At 47.5% G+C, this 15,225-nt stretch overlaps 1 protein-coding gene across 2 annotated transcripts; it reads right to left on the bottom strand.

Annotated features, from left to right (window-relative positions):
• Positions 1-493: 493 nt before the first annotated feature.
• COG1 (component of oligomeric golgi complex 1) lies at positions 494-14,187 on the bottom strand. 2 transcript variants are annotated; one of them, XM_050920803.1, is made up of 14 exons: positions 13,797-14,187; positions 12,937-13,181; positions 11,768-11,949; positions 11,091-11,261; positions 10,806-10,962; positions 9,440-9,650; positions 8,350-9,138; positions 7,842-7,988; positions 5,478-5,639; positions 4,472-4,599; positions 3,499-3,607; positions 2,461-2,570; positions 2,289-2,367; positions 494-659 (listed from the first exon to the last, which is right to left on the bottom strand). In XM_050920803.1, the coding sequence occupies exons 1-14, from the start codon at positions 14,184-14,186 to the stop codon at positions 519-521; spliced, it is 3,021 nt and encodes a 1,006-aa protein (XP_050776760.1). In that variant the 5' UTR covers position 14,187; the 3' UTR covers positions 494-518. The 2 variants fall into 2 exon arrangements, with proteins under 2 accessions (XP_050776760.1, XP_050776759.1); XM_050920802.1 differs by lacking the exon at positions 13,797-14,187 and adding an exon at positions 1,709-1,744 and having other exon boundaries at positions 12,937-13,423.
• Positions 14,188-15,225: the final 1,038 nt, after the last annotated feature.

The raw sequence follows: 15,225 nt of genomic DNA, 5'->3' as shown, positions 1-15,225 counted from the left end.
ATGCTAAACTTTACCTTGTTTAATCATTTATGCAGTAGTAAGACAAGAAAATCCTTCTCTAGAACTAGGCAGAAACTTGAATTTCAGCTGGTTAAGCTATGAAAAGAACTTCAGCATATAACCACTTGAGAGACAGGTAGCATTGGCTATGTTCAGAAAGCATGCCATGTGATACACAGTAAAAGGAAAGCTGCTTTCAACACTCCAGAAAGTGGTGTTTATATAAATGAACTTTTCTTTTTCCCTTACCTAGCCTTAAGTGATAAAACTGAGGGGGGAGAAGAGTAAGTGCATTTTGTTAATTTTTTGCATCAGTCACACTGCAGTATCTTAACCTACTTCTAGTTTAAACACTAGTATAACATATATACTGTGGCTCGGGGAAAGGGATAAGAGCATGTTGTCTTAATTTCTTAGTAACTCATCCTGTGCAGTTTAGCCAGTACAGGCTTGGGATAGTGTGTTCTGAGTGGAAATGAATGTATAGGCAAACTTAAGTGTTTCTTCTTTTTATTAGATCACTTGGTCATGCTAGAGAGCCAACCCAGTTTGAACAGGGATGGTGCAGTTGTGTCTTCCTCCTCCGTTGCCAGCTGTCTGAACAAGGAACCAGGGCGGAATGTTTCCTCTTCTGCTCTTACAACCAAAGGAGGTGGAACCTGTTTTTTTAAAATGAGAGAATCAGTGACTGTTATACTGCCTCTTACTTTGATTCCACACCCAGCCAGTAGTTAGCTGCAGGGAGGCACAGTAAGGAAAGAAAAGCAGGAACGGTATGTAACTGAGTCCAACCTGAACCCCTGCCTCTCCCGCTACATGTACAGGATTACTCCACCTATTAAGCCTTGTCTACATTACATTTCTAGTATTGGAGAGGGAATTCTAGGTTCTGGCATAGTAGAGCTTCTCTCTTCCCCTGTGCAACTGGATTGGTATGCTGTTAACTACTTAAGACTTGTAAGAATCACTTAATGTGATTGGTTTTACTGTCTAGCCAAGGGAAGGTGGCTACTCCATTTCTCTTGCTTTAGAAATGATAATACCATTGTTGTCTTTATACATAGACAGTAGTTTGATTAAGTACTCTACACAATCTTATGATTCACTGTATAGTGGGATTGGAGAAAAGGGGCTTTCTATGAAACTATATATACACATGCATCACTGCAGCCATGACTAGTAACACACAGGCAGGTAGGGAAGACACATCACTCTGTTTCTAAACTACACTAGATACCCTGGGGGTAGGAGGTAGAGAATCTTTTTTTTTAAAAGTTGAATATTTTGAAACAAGTGTGCTGTTTGGAACAACTAAAGCCAAGAAGTTCTCTCATTGAATTACGTGTAGTAGCAGAATGTGATAGATTGGCTCCCATTTAGGTAAACGTCTCTACTCTTATAAAAGAGCAGTGGATCTTAAACAAATGAAAGCAGTCAGGACTATGCCCTACACACCATACTGAGGTATAGGTTCGTGGATGACTTAAAGGAATGAGTACTTTTAGGAATACCACTCCCTGGAGCAGCCAGGTATTCCTTGGCTCTCCCAGTCCTTGGCACAGGACCCTGCCTAGATAGACATTGATACCCATTCCCCATGGTTTAAGTGTATACAGTTTAATATAAAATTTAATACAGAGTAACTGGACAACACTAAATGCTGTTGGAGGTGAAGCAAGCCACTCAGAATGCATACAAACTTAAATACCCAAGCAAGATTTCTTCAGGAGTACAGGTCATCAAACTGGAATGAAGTTTATAAAATAGTTAGACAGCATCCCTTAACATTCCTTACTACTTCCCTTAAATACAGATGAAGAAGCTAAATTTTAAGTCTTCAGTGCATAAACTTAAATCACTACTACACTGCCATGATCTGTCAGCTGGGGGCTAGCGGTCTGGAATTTTGTGCTACCGGACTTGCTTTTGGCCTTTGGCAACTCACTTATGGAAAATGAGCTAATCAGGTTTTCTGTTAATAAAACAAAAGGGGTGGGGGTGATTACTTCCTTGCGAAACTAATCTGAGGATTAGGATTTGTACAGTATTTTAAAAAAGCAGTCATATGTGGGACTGTTTGAAAAGTACTTGTCTCTTACAAGGGACTGGTGGCTTAAATATTTGCTTAACCTGTTCTCTCTTCTCAAGCACCCCGAACCAAGTTCTTGGTTTTGTTTTGTTTTTTTTAAGTATCCTCAGCAAGCCTAAAACCCTTATTTACAATGCTGCTTCCCTGCTCTGGTAAGACAGTAGGGAAGATTAGGATGGTTTATAACAACTTCACCAACCTGAGTCTGATTTTCTGTGTTTTTAACAGCAGATTTAGTCTTTCGAGAGCTTGACATACTAAGCGGTAGAAGTCCAAATCTTAGAGAAATAAGGAAATGCATTCAGTTATACTGAAGTATCAGTTCAAGACACTTTCTAAAGAAGTGATCTCTACATCACTGAGCAAGTTACCTGATTTGACTAGAAGCTAATGGCAAGATATTGTGAGGCTCCTGGGAGCTCAAATTATTGCTTCTATTGGTATATTGATTCTCTGCCCCAGTGAGTAAGCCAAATAGGACCTAGAAGACAGGAAAAAAAGTGCCATTTTTAATTCTGGTGATTGAGGATTCTGTAACACAGCAACTGCTCAAGTAACAAGAAGGCCCTGCCTGCATACAGAAGCTCTCAGATACACACAGTTGTTTTTAATGATGAATCCTTTCCCCAAACATGCTTAATTTTTGCATTTCAGGGTGTCTGACTTGTCTCCCTCACCTTCTTAAGCATGTTTCCTTTAGTCAGGGCGTGTCTAACTTACAGGGCTGCAGGAGCACAGCTGCAGTACTTATTGGTAGTATCTAAGAATATAACAGCAGCCATACTGGGTCAGACCAAAGCTCCATCTAGCCCAGTGTCCTGTCTTCTGACAGTGGCCCATGCCAGGTTTCCCTGAGGGAATGAACAGAAGAGGTTATCAAGTGGCCCATTCCCAGCTTCTGGCAGAAGGAGAGCTGCCTCTGTTGGGGTAGGTACTCCACCTCCCCTAGAGGCAGTAGCTAGGTTGATAGGAGACAACCTCATGTGAAAAACAGGACTAACTACATGGCTCCACACCCCTCAGTGATGTAGTTATACCAAGAAGTTCCTAGTGTAGACCACGCCTCAGCTCGCTGCCTGCTACTATGGTAGCAGAATTTTGGGCTGTCTGTGTGGTAGTTCGTACTTCACAGATTCTAATGACTCTCCTTTTCATTACAAAGGGAGAGAGCTGAGCAGGAGTGCGCATCTATCATGCTAGAGAGAACTCGCTCAGAAAGCTATGCCTCGCTCCAGCTGGCTTTAAATATCCCATCTGCAATGCTGAGCGCAGGCCAAGAGTTAGCTGCTGTTGGAACTGCATAACGTGAGGAACTGATCAACCTGCCTGACAACTGCAGTAGAATAAAGCAGCAAAGAGGTTTTGCACCATTTACTTCTGTTGCAGGGAACTACTTTCCCCGAACTTACAGAGGTTCGTTGCACCAGGCGGTTAAGGCTGCTATTTAAATGTGGAGTAAAAACATCCAAGTCAAATGGGTCAATGTTGGCTTCTAAGAAGTCTGTCACCTTCTCAATCCTGCAACAAGACCAAAAAGATGCCATTACAAGTCTTAAACACAGATTACAAGGTGGACAAATGCTTATGATGGGACAAGTGGAAATTGCTGTTGCAGTGGTCCCTCATGAAACTGAGCTGCTCCCCGCTCACCTGACCTATGTCTTCAGTACAACTAGGAGGCACAAATCAGAGGAGCGGCAGTTTTCAGTTTCACAAGGCTTCCCCAGTCCACTGTGACAGAGGAAAAACTTGCATTTGGGTAGCTTCCTACTGTGTCAACACTTAACTGCAGCAGGAAAGAGGTGAAAGTACTTTAATGTAATTCTGAAGGCTTTTCTATTCCTATTTACGGAACACTCTTAAGAGTGTAAGCCATCTGTTCTGAAGGGTCTGAGTGGGATTTGTGCTCCCTACTCCTCTGCTTCACAAACCTGTTGCTAAGCAGGTGTGTGATTTCTAAAAAAGATTCTTCAAGGCTAGTTCCATGACTAGTTCTCTGGAGGTATGTTAGCGATACCAGGTCTACCCCCACAGAGGAGACTGGTCGGCCTGGCTCATCTCCAGTACTCCACCCTCATCCCACTCTGACATTTTTAGACTGCGCTTAAGAGTTGGTGAAAAGGTGCTGGAGCTTGACACTTTCCATCCATGGGACAGGAACATGGTGGGTAGTGGTAGACATACCCGTGCCCCATTTGCTGCCCTGCAAGGCTTCTAGCTTGCCTTGAAGAACTTCTCTGTAAGTGGCTTCTGTCACAGAGCAAGGCTGAATGAGCCACTTTCTGCCTTTAAGTTGTGATTGTGTGTGAGGAAGTAGGATGTCAGAACTGGACTGAAGAGCCTCTCTCATGCTTGGCTTAGAAATCTGGCAGTACGCAGTACCTGGAGTCCTGCTTGCTCCTGCTGGTTTTTGCTTCCTCACTCTTAGCAGTTAGGACTATATTCAAATACCGTAGATCATAGAGCAACTGCAACGCCCTGTTCTGAGTCACTGGGAATGTGCCTTCTTTCTGTAAGGAAGGCAAAAGGGTATGTTTCAACATTCTCTTTATAATAATTGTTTCCAGAGGTTTTCTGAAGACAGAAAAAACAAAATACTTGGACCAATAAGCAGCAGGCTTAAGTCAAACAGTTCAGGTAGCTATCCTATGCCACATGCACTCGTCACATATTGTATGCTCCTTAGGGCAGACACTGTCTTGGTTGTGAAGTGCTATGAACGTCTTTGCCCTAACAGTTCCAAAGGCTTCTGGACGTGTTAGCAAAACAACATGGAAAAGAAATGACTAAGCCAGTCATGCCAAGTATCTCCCGGAGCAGAAGAAAAGACGTAAGTATGTTCTGACGCATGTACTGGACAAAGAAAGCATTCACTTCAGTTTTTAAGAAACTGAATACACAGAAGATCTCCTGTCTAGTCTGTATTACTGTAGTAACACCAGGGCTCCCTTAGAACTGCAGCCATGTCTATTAGCATCATACTAATGGGAAAGTAGGGCCTTACAAAGCTCTGTTTCCCTTTCCAAGGCCTTTGCTGGCCATGCAGGCAGACAGGTGGAAGAACTGGAGCATTGTCACTAGAGTATGCAAGCAGCTACTTCCCTTTCCTGCCTAGGCTCTCAAGGGCTTACAGCACTTTACAGTCTCAAAACCCATGAAAGGAAAGCTTGGATGATAACTGCAGGTGGGGAAACTGAGGCACTGGAGTGTAGAGATGTTACATTGAGCTAGATCCCAGTCCAGGAATATGCCCCATAAAATATTTATATTTCTGGGGACTTCTCAGAGATGAAATTTTATGGTTCCCTGATCAGCAGGAATGATGGACTATAATAGTGACTGCACATGCAGACCCCTTTTAGTACAGCCATAAATCCCAGCTGCATACCTTCTCCTGCTTCTCTTCAACAAGCTTCTCATAGCCAGCCAGCACTTCTGCCAGGCAGGTCTTCAGCAGCAGCTGCAAGGTACGCTTTGGCAGAGCGTGACCTCCAACCCGATTGACTTCTTGACACAAGCTGAAGAGGAGGCATTGAACATACCAGGATGGCTGTTGGGGGGGAAAGAAAGACACCCCACACACCAATGAAAGCTGATATTTCCTGACCTTTCTGTACGGGATGTTGGCATTATCAAGGGGAATGATAGAGGTTATGGTGAATTCTGGGTTTCTCCTGATATCCTCTCCTCCTTCCTCATCACCAACCTTGGTCTCTTGCCTTCTCTCCTCACAGAACCCTGCCCCAGTGCTCCCATCCTGTCTTACCTCCTTACTCTTATTGACCCTGTACATATACTTCCCCCCCTCTGGCTCTTTCCTGTCATGAAAGATGTCCTGATCTTCACTATATTCAAAACCATCCGTTAGCCCCATCTGCCTTTCCAGCTATCAGCCTCTCCACTCTAAACTCAGGAAATATGCAGTCTACAACCAATGCACTGATTTTCCCTCCTCTAGGTCTTCCTGGTGTTCTTTCCAGATGGGCTTTTACTTTTTTTCCACTCTACTGAAACTGGTCTCATTTTGGTCTTCAGTTACCTCTTCCTGGCCAAACCTCTGGGTTTCTTCTCTACCCTCATCCTAGAGCTGCAGCTCAACCTCTCCTTCCCGACATCTTATCCTCAGCAGGGTTTTGAGATACTGTCCTCTCCTGGTTTTCTTCTCTGTTTTTTGGTGGGGCCAGCTCTTCCCCTGGCTGTGGGGTTTCCCCAGGGCTCTCCCTTTGCTCTTTCCCTTTATTGTTTCAGCCATTCTTTGTATTGCTGATAACTCACATCTCTTTCTACTACTAGCCTGTCTCCTATCCAATCCCACATCTCAACTTGTCCGAGGTCCTCTCAGGCATCAAGCAGTTAAATGCATTAAAAGGTTATAAGGTGCTCAGATAAGTACTTATCTGGCTTCCATCACTGTACTGAGACAGATCTTAAATTGAATGTAGACAAAAACTGAACTTGTCTTCCCTCTTTTTCTATCACTGTTCACAACACCATCCTCCCACTCCCTCAGGCTTACAATCTGAGGGGAAATTTTTACTACTCCTTTTCCCTTACCCCACACTTGCAAACCAGTCCAAATCATGATGTTACTTCCTTCAAACTTCTGTCCTTTGCTCTCCCCCACCACAGCCAAGTCTCTTGTTCAGGCCTCATTATAGCCTGCATTGCTTACTGCAATATCTTCCCTCTTCACCCCAATCTCTCTCTCTCTCTCTCTCTCTCTCTCACACATCCACTCCCTTCAGTCTATACAAAATGCTGCTCCTAAACTCCTCTTTCTTGCTTGTCTGATCATGTAACTCCTCCCTTTCTTCAACTCCTGGACTGGCTTCCCAGCCAATATTGCATCAAGTTTAAGCTGCTTGTCACCACCTTCAAAAGTCTACATAGCTTTGTCTTTCCCTACTTACCCACTCCTGTACCAACTGCTCCACTAATGCTGCCCAATCTCATCCACCTGTTCGTCAGATTTATACAATCACCTCCTTGCCTTCTTTCCTACAGCACCCAATCAGTTCATCCTTGTCCACCTTTGAGTTTGTCTTAAACTCACTTCTGCTGCACTGCCTTTAAGGAATCTTATTGATTTGTACATTATAAGCTGCCTATTTTAATTCCCCTTTCCCTGACCTTTTCTCTACATCAGGAAGCATCTCAGGGCAGGGACTATTTTCCTTAAGCATTATCCAGCACACAATGAAAGGTACCGCAAATAATTTGTAATAAAACCAAAGAGTTGGGATATAGGTGATATAGTGACAGTGTTATATGAACAACAGCATTCTGGGTACAGCACCAAGTCAGCAACATGGACTTTAGGGACCACTTCTAGTAAGAGAGGGACTGCTGGCCAGGGGCTAGCTGGGGCTTATCCTTCACTGCATATTTATATACACCTTCTGCAGGACAGAGCTGAAGAAGAGCTCTGTGTAAGCGCAAAACCTTGTCTCTTACCAACAGAAGTTGGTTCAATAAAAGATCCCTTTCTCTATAGTATCTTGAGACTGAGCTAGCTACAACATTGCATGCATATTCTCTGGCAGAAGTCCTAAGGTCTTCAAGTTGCTACCTAGGACTTGGATATGTGACCCTGAGTGCAGGGAGATTCCATAAGAGGAGTGAATTCAGTGAAACCTCTTATAGTGAAGTGACTGTTTAAGAAGACAGCAGTGGTAGACATTAATGCTACTACTGGCTTTTGGCCTCTTGAAAGATTATTCCCCTCCATTTGCCTGGAGAACATTGCTCACACCTGTACAGGGAGTCGGATCTTTGATGTTACGCTGCTTCCCATTTCTGTTTCCTCCTGAATTTCAATTTCATCCCAGTTGGTGGCTGTAGCTAAGATAGAGCCAGCTTTATCTAGCAACAAAGTTTTGGTGAAACTGTGAACCAGGACCTAGAGGGGAAAAACAGACAGACATATTCAGTAACAGCCCAATGCAGGTGCTAGGGGTCAGGCAGTCTATTTACAGCTCCCTGGTGTTTTTCACTTAGTCTCTTCAGCAGATTCACTGAGGTGGGCCAAGTATTTTTCCAATTGTCTTTAAGAGCATCACACCAAGGGGATCTGACCGCTCAGAGTGTGATGATTTCAGAGCCATATTAATTGGAAATTGATCAGGGACCCTAACACTAGTACTGGCAGTGTTCTAATGAATGGAAAGTCTCTGAAGAACTAGAAAGCTACACGTGCAGCGGGGGCTGTGGAAGAAACCTAAATAGGAAAGGAGTGTGCCCAAAGAAAACTGGCTACTTACTTTGATAACAGCTGAGCTCCAAATCTGATATGCAAATAGACTCTGTTGCAGGAGTTGTTCTTTCACTTCCTGCCACTTGGCCTGCATGGGATTCACCTCCTGGGCTTTCCCTTTCCCCAGCTTTTTCGAAGACCGGGTCTCCTTCATTACATTCTCTGTGCTGCCTGATTTACCCAGAATGCACTGCTTCAGGTGAGGACACAGTTCACCTAGTGACTGACAAAGTCTTGCCATGAAGAGGACGGCATTAAGTTTGGCATCGTTCAGAGCATCTGTGTGTCCTTTCAGCTTGTTCTCAGCACTCTGCAGCTCTTCTCTAACACAGCCCAAGACGTACTGGATGCAGGTAATGCAGTGATCACGAAGCAGCTCTTCTACCGTGCCAGCATCAGCATATCTATCAAAAGCAGAGTTCCTGGACTGCACGCCCAATATCTCCTTGGGTGTGGGAGAGTCAGAGGGAAGGTAGGACAGAAGGTCATCTACTTTGGCCTTCAGTTTGGAATCCAAGGCAGAACAGAAGCTCTGCACACAGGGAGTGAGAGCCTGGGCCTTCATGGACAGGCCACTCTTTGCAAATTGGCTGCGGTTTGCAACGTTGACCCAGGCAGCATCAGAAGGCATGTCGCTGGGGCTCTCTGACCAGAGAAACAAAGCCATGTTGTGTTCAAATTGGATGTGCTTGCTGGGGGCAGAGGTGCTGGACTTGACTTCAAGCTCCTGTAGAGCTAAGATAAGAAGCTGTTTCGAACTGCTGGAGATGGAGTCAAATCCTTCCTTCATCAGGGTCTGGAAGAGAGAAATTTCCTTTCTCAGGTCTCAGTGGCTGTCACATCACCCATTTTAAGCGTGCCTCTATGGCTGCTGAAAGGTACTGTGGACAGCCCTGGACAGCAAAGACCTCTCGCCACAGACGGTACCACAAGGGGAGCAGCTCTGCAAGCTTCCCCATGCATCACCAGCCTCCCCCACACCCAGCTAACGTGTGCTCCTTATGACCTGTTCTCTGCCGAGACTGTCAGGCTAGGGAAGCAGACAGCCCTTAAACACTGCCAAAGTCAGCCTGGCTAAGCCCCTGACAGCATCTCACCTGTAATCTTCCCAAGAAGAGCTGCCGCAGCAAGTCCTCCCAGAAGGAGATGGGCTTGTCCAAGAGTCGATGACACACAGTATCCCAGTTCTGGCTCATGGACTCACTGGTGAGCAGCTCCCACACAGCGTCACGGATGCCGGCTAGGCCTTTCAGGCTCTTCACATAGCCCAGCAGAATGACGAGCCCAGATCTGATATCTTCATTACACCTGAAAGCAATATTCACTTTAATCCCATCCCCTCATATCACAGCTCCAGACAATGCAGCAGAGAACTTTTACTTTACTGTTCTAGGCTGGATTACAAAGGGATTCTTATTGCTTAGTGAAAGGATGTAGCAAGGAGACCCCTGGCAAGGCTGAAAGTGACCTAGGAAGTTACTTGCCACCTCACAGTGATCCAGCCACTTGCATTCCTGGCCACGTTAACCTGAATCATCCCTAGGGACTCCTAGCAGCACATCATGCTCTCCTACAGGGTCCTGGACCCCAGGCAGGGAGCACTGTACTCTCCAACTCCCCTCCAACCAACCCAGCACACATGGGCCCTTGACAGAGGAGCTCTTTGGAGGATAAAATGGGGCAGCCAGGCAAGGAGAAGCTTGGGGATAGGAACATCTCTCAACCAAAGGCTTCAAACTTCAGTTTCAGACTGCACCCAATAGCTACCATTTGATTACACTTCCATGGGTTTCATAGGTAGAGGGAAAAGTCACGTGGCTCTCACTGAGCCACTAGATAGGGAAAGGGAGACCTGACTCTCACTCTCCTCTTGGCAAGGCATGCTGGGAAAGGGGTGGAGCCTGGGACCTTGATAATGTAGGCTCTGCCAGCTCTCTCTCTCAATGTTCAGGATAGCAGTAAGAAAAGATGCTGGAATGAGAACTACTTCAGGAAGGAAAAACTGAAGAGTTCAGGTAAGCACCAAGAGGCATTTTTTAATTTGAATAAGAGTTTGGGGAACTTTATTTTCTGTAATGCTGCAGGAACTCTAGACGCAGATCATATTGCAGGGAAGTGGTCTGTGTAAAATCTGCTGCCTTATTGATTTACTGAACAACCTGGCTTTCAAGGAAGCTTTTAGTCTGTATCATCCTCTCTCTCAGCATTTCTGTGGTGGACAAGTGTGTCTTGATATGCTTCTATGGGGGTAACAGGCAGGTGAGCAGACTGGGCTCCATTTTACAACCCCCGGCCAAGGAGTGCTGTTGAGCTGCTTAGGTGCCTCAGAAGCACTTGACACTGCCAGACAGCTCTAGTGGTGTCTGATGGCGCCTTGCTCCCTTTCACTAGAGGAGGAATACAGTGATAGAACAAGTACTGTCCTAATCCATCCCTTAGAAGCAGCTCTCGCTATACACTCACATGTTAATCCACTTCTGAAGAGTGTCTCTCAGGTAGTCCTGGCTGATTGGATGTGCCAGGGTTCGGAGTGTTGGCTGGAACGCTACAATGGACAGTGGTAGATATTTGAACCAGCTGCTCAGCTTCATCTCCTCTTTCAAAACTTTGATGCCTTTACCTAGAAGAATTGTGCTGCATGAGTGGGGTGGGATCTTGGCTAAGCCCTAGCCATATGAGGAACATGCACAGATGGCCATTCAATAGTCAAGCCAATCCCAAACCTCGTTGCCTGAGCCAGCTGCTCACCTGCTGGATCTTGGCCTGTTGTGGTCTCCAGCATTGAAAAGAGCAAGCTGCAGGGCAGGGACGGATCTGAGGGCACCCCTTCAGGCAGAGTGTAAAACAGGGCATGAGCTTGGTACAGGGTGGTGGTGAGCAACTCCATCAATGCACACACCTGAGCTTTTATACCAGCACCTACAAAGAAAAATCTCTTCTTAATAGAGGCAGCAGCCCTAACCTCCCTCATTAAAGCAGTCCCATAATAAAAATAATGCTGATCAGAAAGGACAAACATTTTTCCAAGGCAGATGCATAGTTACAGTGAAACCTTTACAGTGAAGCTAGCTAGTATCTGGCACTTACATGTAGATCTATCTGCTCCCACAGTTAATAGAGATGGGCCTACTATAAGCAACTGAGCATGGGGTAACTAATACATGCAGCCAAAGCAGAGTTATTGCAATGGATCAGTTAGCTACAGAAGTACCTATCCAAGCTGTCCTGTTTGGCCACTACTGTTTTAAAGGATCAAGGGAAACAATTAGCTATCATTAGCCCTGACTCAATGCAATAAAGTTCCCATGGAGGTTACAAATAGGACAAACCTCCTTCCACTCAGTTTCTGCTCTTTCCTTGAGAGGGGAAACAAACTTTAGAGCTTCCGTTCGCATTAGTTCAGGAGCAAAGCCAGTTGTACTGACCGTGATGTGGCTGGTTCAGAAGCTGCTGAACAGCTGACTTCCTGGCCAACAGGAAGTCTGTCAGGGCTTGGCGCGGAGAGCTGTCCTCCAAAAGCATGATGGAGCATAAGGCCTCTGCCACTGCTTGGTCAGAAACAGCCTGGCATTTTAGCAGTGACTTGCTTTCATGCAGTATGGTGGATCTAATAAGGAAACAAGTCGGATGCAGTCACCAGGTGTTGAATAAGGTTGCCAATTTTCTAATTGCGGACAACCATACCCCTGAGGCCCTGTCTCCTGCTTACACCTCTCCACGCACACCGCCGGCGTTACTCGCTGCTCTCCCCATCCCCTGTAGCTGGATTCTCTCCACCTCCCTTCCTCCACTGCCAGCTGGGCTCCCTTTGCTTTGGAGCAGCAGCCTGATGCAGAGCCTGCCTGCCCATGAAATGCAAGAAGGTGTCCCCAGCTGAGCAAGAGACTAAATAGAACAGATGGGAAACAGATGCTTCCTAGTCTTTTCTATATCCATGGATACAATCAACAGGAGTCACCTATAAGGCACCTGATTGTACGGCTCAGTCCTGGAACCTGAACTCCTCAACCCTTCCTACCCCAGTAGTGGTAAAATATAAGATGGAACAGTGCAATCTTAAAAGGGTGGTTTCAAATCCATGATCCTGCCAGCTCGGTAAGCTAACACTATACCTTGTTACTCTAGTACACCGCATTTTGCGCCTTTCAAAGTAATAACTCTCCGCCGGGAAACTGGCAAAGGTGTCAAAGCTAATTCAGCCATCCAACTGGAATGGACTGTCCTGCAAACAAAGGGCTTATGTTGACATCTTGAGTTGCTCAGGGGATGGAAACGCTTGTCTGCTAGTGGGAAGGCAACAGCTCACTTTAAGCAATCCCTTCTGACTCATTCAAGAGTGATGCCTGACAAGCATAGAGGGAGCTATGTTCAGCCCTTGTCTTAATAGACAGAAAGTAGGTGAAGCTGCTTCACTCGTCTCTCAGCTCTTGTGCCTGTGGAACAATAATCCCTACTTCCCCTAGGAGAAAGAGAGGGTCGCAGGCTACGTTTGTATGGGGCCTTCAAGTAGATTACAATATTACAGCAGTGCAATGTTCTGACAGCATCTACAAATTGGCTCTGGTGGGGCTGCAAACACCACCAAGCTGCTTACCTGAAGTGGCTGGCTGCTGCCACTTGTCGTACAAGGATGGGGAAGCGTGCAAGGATGGGACTGTAACGGGAGCTGGAGGAATCCAGCTGCAGTAGGCTGTGGAGATGGCAGCAGAGCAGGTACAAGTGAGTGGCACGTAAGTACTGAGAGGCCTCCATGGCACTCCAGATCTTCTCTGGAATCTCAAGCAGCAGCTTGATCTGCGCTCCGGTGCTATAGAACTTCTCCTGCGAGTGCAGCATAGTCTGGGCATGAAAGGAGAGGCTCTGATTGTGGGTACAATCACACTTCCAAGGGAACAACAATGGCAGTAATTCTGCTAACTTCAGAAGCTAACTGAGCTTTGTCCCTGCATGTTTCTGTGACGTGACATCCAACAGCCTAAAGCCGTACAGAAGTCAGTCCTGCAACCCAGGCTTTGGGCAAACTGGCAATGCGCCCCCAGCAGCCATGCCCAGCGCAGGAGCTGCTCTCACAGGATGTTCTAGCCACGCTCGCAGGAAGAAACAGGCAGAGCTGGTGCATGGGGAGCTGTGGGCTCCCAGGCCGGAGCAGCGCTGCGACGTGGCAGGGTCTCACAGAGACAACTCTGGCCGCTGACAAGGATGAGGGGCTCTGGGGCAGGGACACCGCCGCCCTTGTGGGACTCCAACGGCGACACTAGGGTGTAGCCGGCATCTACTGCCCGGCCACGGGCTGGGGGCCTGTCCCTGGCAAAGGCTGGGCGGACCACGGCTTGTCTGGGCCCCGCCCCCTTCGCTCACCTGGGGCCCCGGGCCCCGCCCCCTTCGCTCACCTGGGGCCCCGGGCCCCGCCCCCTTCGCTCACCTGGGGCCCCGGGCCCCGCCCCCTTCGCTCACCTGGGGCCCCGGTTCCCCCCGGGCGCCCCTTGGCCCCGGCGCGCCGCGCTGCAGGCCCCGCACCGCCCCCAGCAGGTGCTCGGCGCTGAGGCGCATCTCGGCGATGGTGTCGGCCGCCTCGATGAGGTCCCGGTAGCGCTCCCCCACCATCTGCCGCAGCTCCTCCCGCTTCTGCTCGATGCCCGCCCGCAGCCGCCGCTCCACCTCGCGCAGCTCGGCCGTCGTGTGCGCCTCGAACAGCGCCGCCGCCGCCTCCGTGCCCCGCGGCAGCCCAGGCCCCGCCGCCGCCGCCATCTTGGGCGCGACCCTGAGCGGCCGCCGTCCGTCCCGCGAAGCCGGGAGCGTCCCTTTCCCCGTGACTTGTCCGATGGGTGCCGCCGCCGCCGCCATCTTTGGGAGGGGCATCGACACTTCCGGGCACTGGTGGCATCGCTCGGCGCCATCTTTGGGAGGGCTCGCGGGACTTCCGGACAATTGCTAACCTGCCTCAAGGGCCGCCATCTTTGTGAGGGGCAAGGACAACCTCCCCATTGAGACCCGCCCCCTTCCATAGGGTCTCCACGTGCTGAGACCCGCCCCCTTCCAATAGGTTCCCACATGCTATAGGTGATTCCCCCCAAAATTTGCCTCCCTTTCCATAGATCCCCCTCATTTTCCCCTCCCCCAACCCCTTCCTTAGGGGCCCCCTTCACTTGCCCCATCCCTTTCCATGGGCCCCCTCAAGTCACCCCCTAACCCCAGCCCCGTCACCTTCCCACAGAGCCTTTCCTCCCAGAGCAACGGGCAGGATCAGCTGTCCTGGCCCCCTCCGGAAAGAACTCCTCCGATGTGCTGTTTATACCAGAAATGCCCCCACTCCCTTGTTTTTCTCCCTCTGCTCTTTCTGTATGTCTAATGCACCCACCATTGTGGAACGAAGACACTGATTTCCACAAAGCAATAATCCACCACAACTTAAAAAAAACCACCCTCCCTGAGTTCTCAAAGCTTAGTCATCATCCACTTTTCACAATCGTTTGTTTTACACTAGGCTGTTGCCCCTGAATTTAGATTAATCTCTTAGTGCCTGGAGTACATCTCTTCATTTTGCACAGCGCCTAACGTTGATCAGTTAAAATGCTGCTCGTTTACATTTTTTGCCATTTTGCTTGGAGCTTGCACAATACAAATAGACTGGTCTGCTTTGGTTTGTAGTCAAGGTATGTATTTCTGCATTGCAGGGGAAGGTCTAAATCCAGTCTAAAACCTGGTTATATTGAGTTTTTAAATTGTAGTTGTTAACATATAGTACTGCCTTATAATATATACTTGTATGCATCTTTAAAATATTTCTGCCTTGATGCTGGCAGAAATATGAGAAGATCTGCTTTAGTCAAACACAAGTTATTAAGATCAATACACGGGTAACGGGGTGAAATTTAATGGCCTG

This window comes from Gopherus flavomarginatus, chromosome 12 (genome assembly GCF_025201925.1).
Source record: "Gopherus flavomarginatus isolate rGopFla2 chromosome 12, rGopFla2.mat.asm, whole genome shotgun sequence".
Lineage (NCBI taxonomy): Eukaryota > Metazoa > Chordata > Testudines > Testudinidae > Gopherus > Gopherus flavomarginatus.
The sequence above is the reverse complement of the archived record's forward strand: the minus strand, read 5'-3'. Positions and strand labels throughout refer to the sequence as shown.

What these genes read in the sequence shown, in the direction of transcription:
- COG1 (XM_050920803.1), bottom strand. Translation starts at nt 14,186, where the DNA reads ATGGCGGCGGCGGCGGCACCCATCGGACAAGTCACGGGGAAAGGGACG. An exon ending in GCAGCAGCCAGCCACTTCAG is followed by an intron (nt 11,950 to 12,936) that starts GTAAGCAGCTTG and finishes TTTCCTTATTAG; the next exon opens with ATCCACCATACTGCATGAAA. An exon ending in TCTGAACCAGCCACATCACG is followed by an intron (nt 11,262 to 11,767) that starts GTCAGTACAACT and finishes TTTTCTTTGTAG; the next exon opens with GTGCTGGTATAAAAGCTCAG.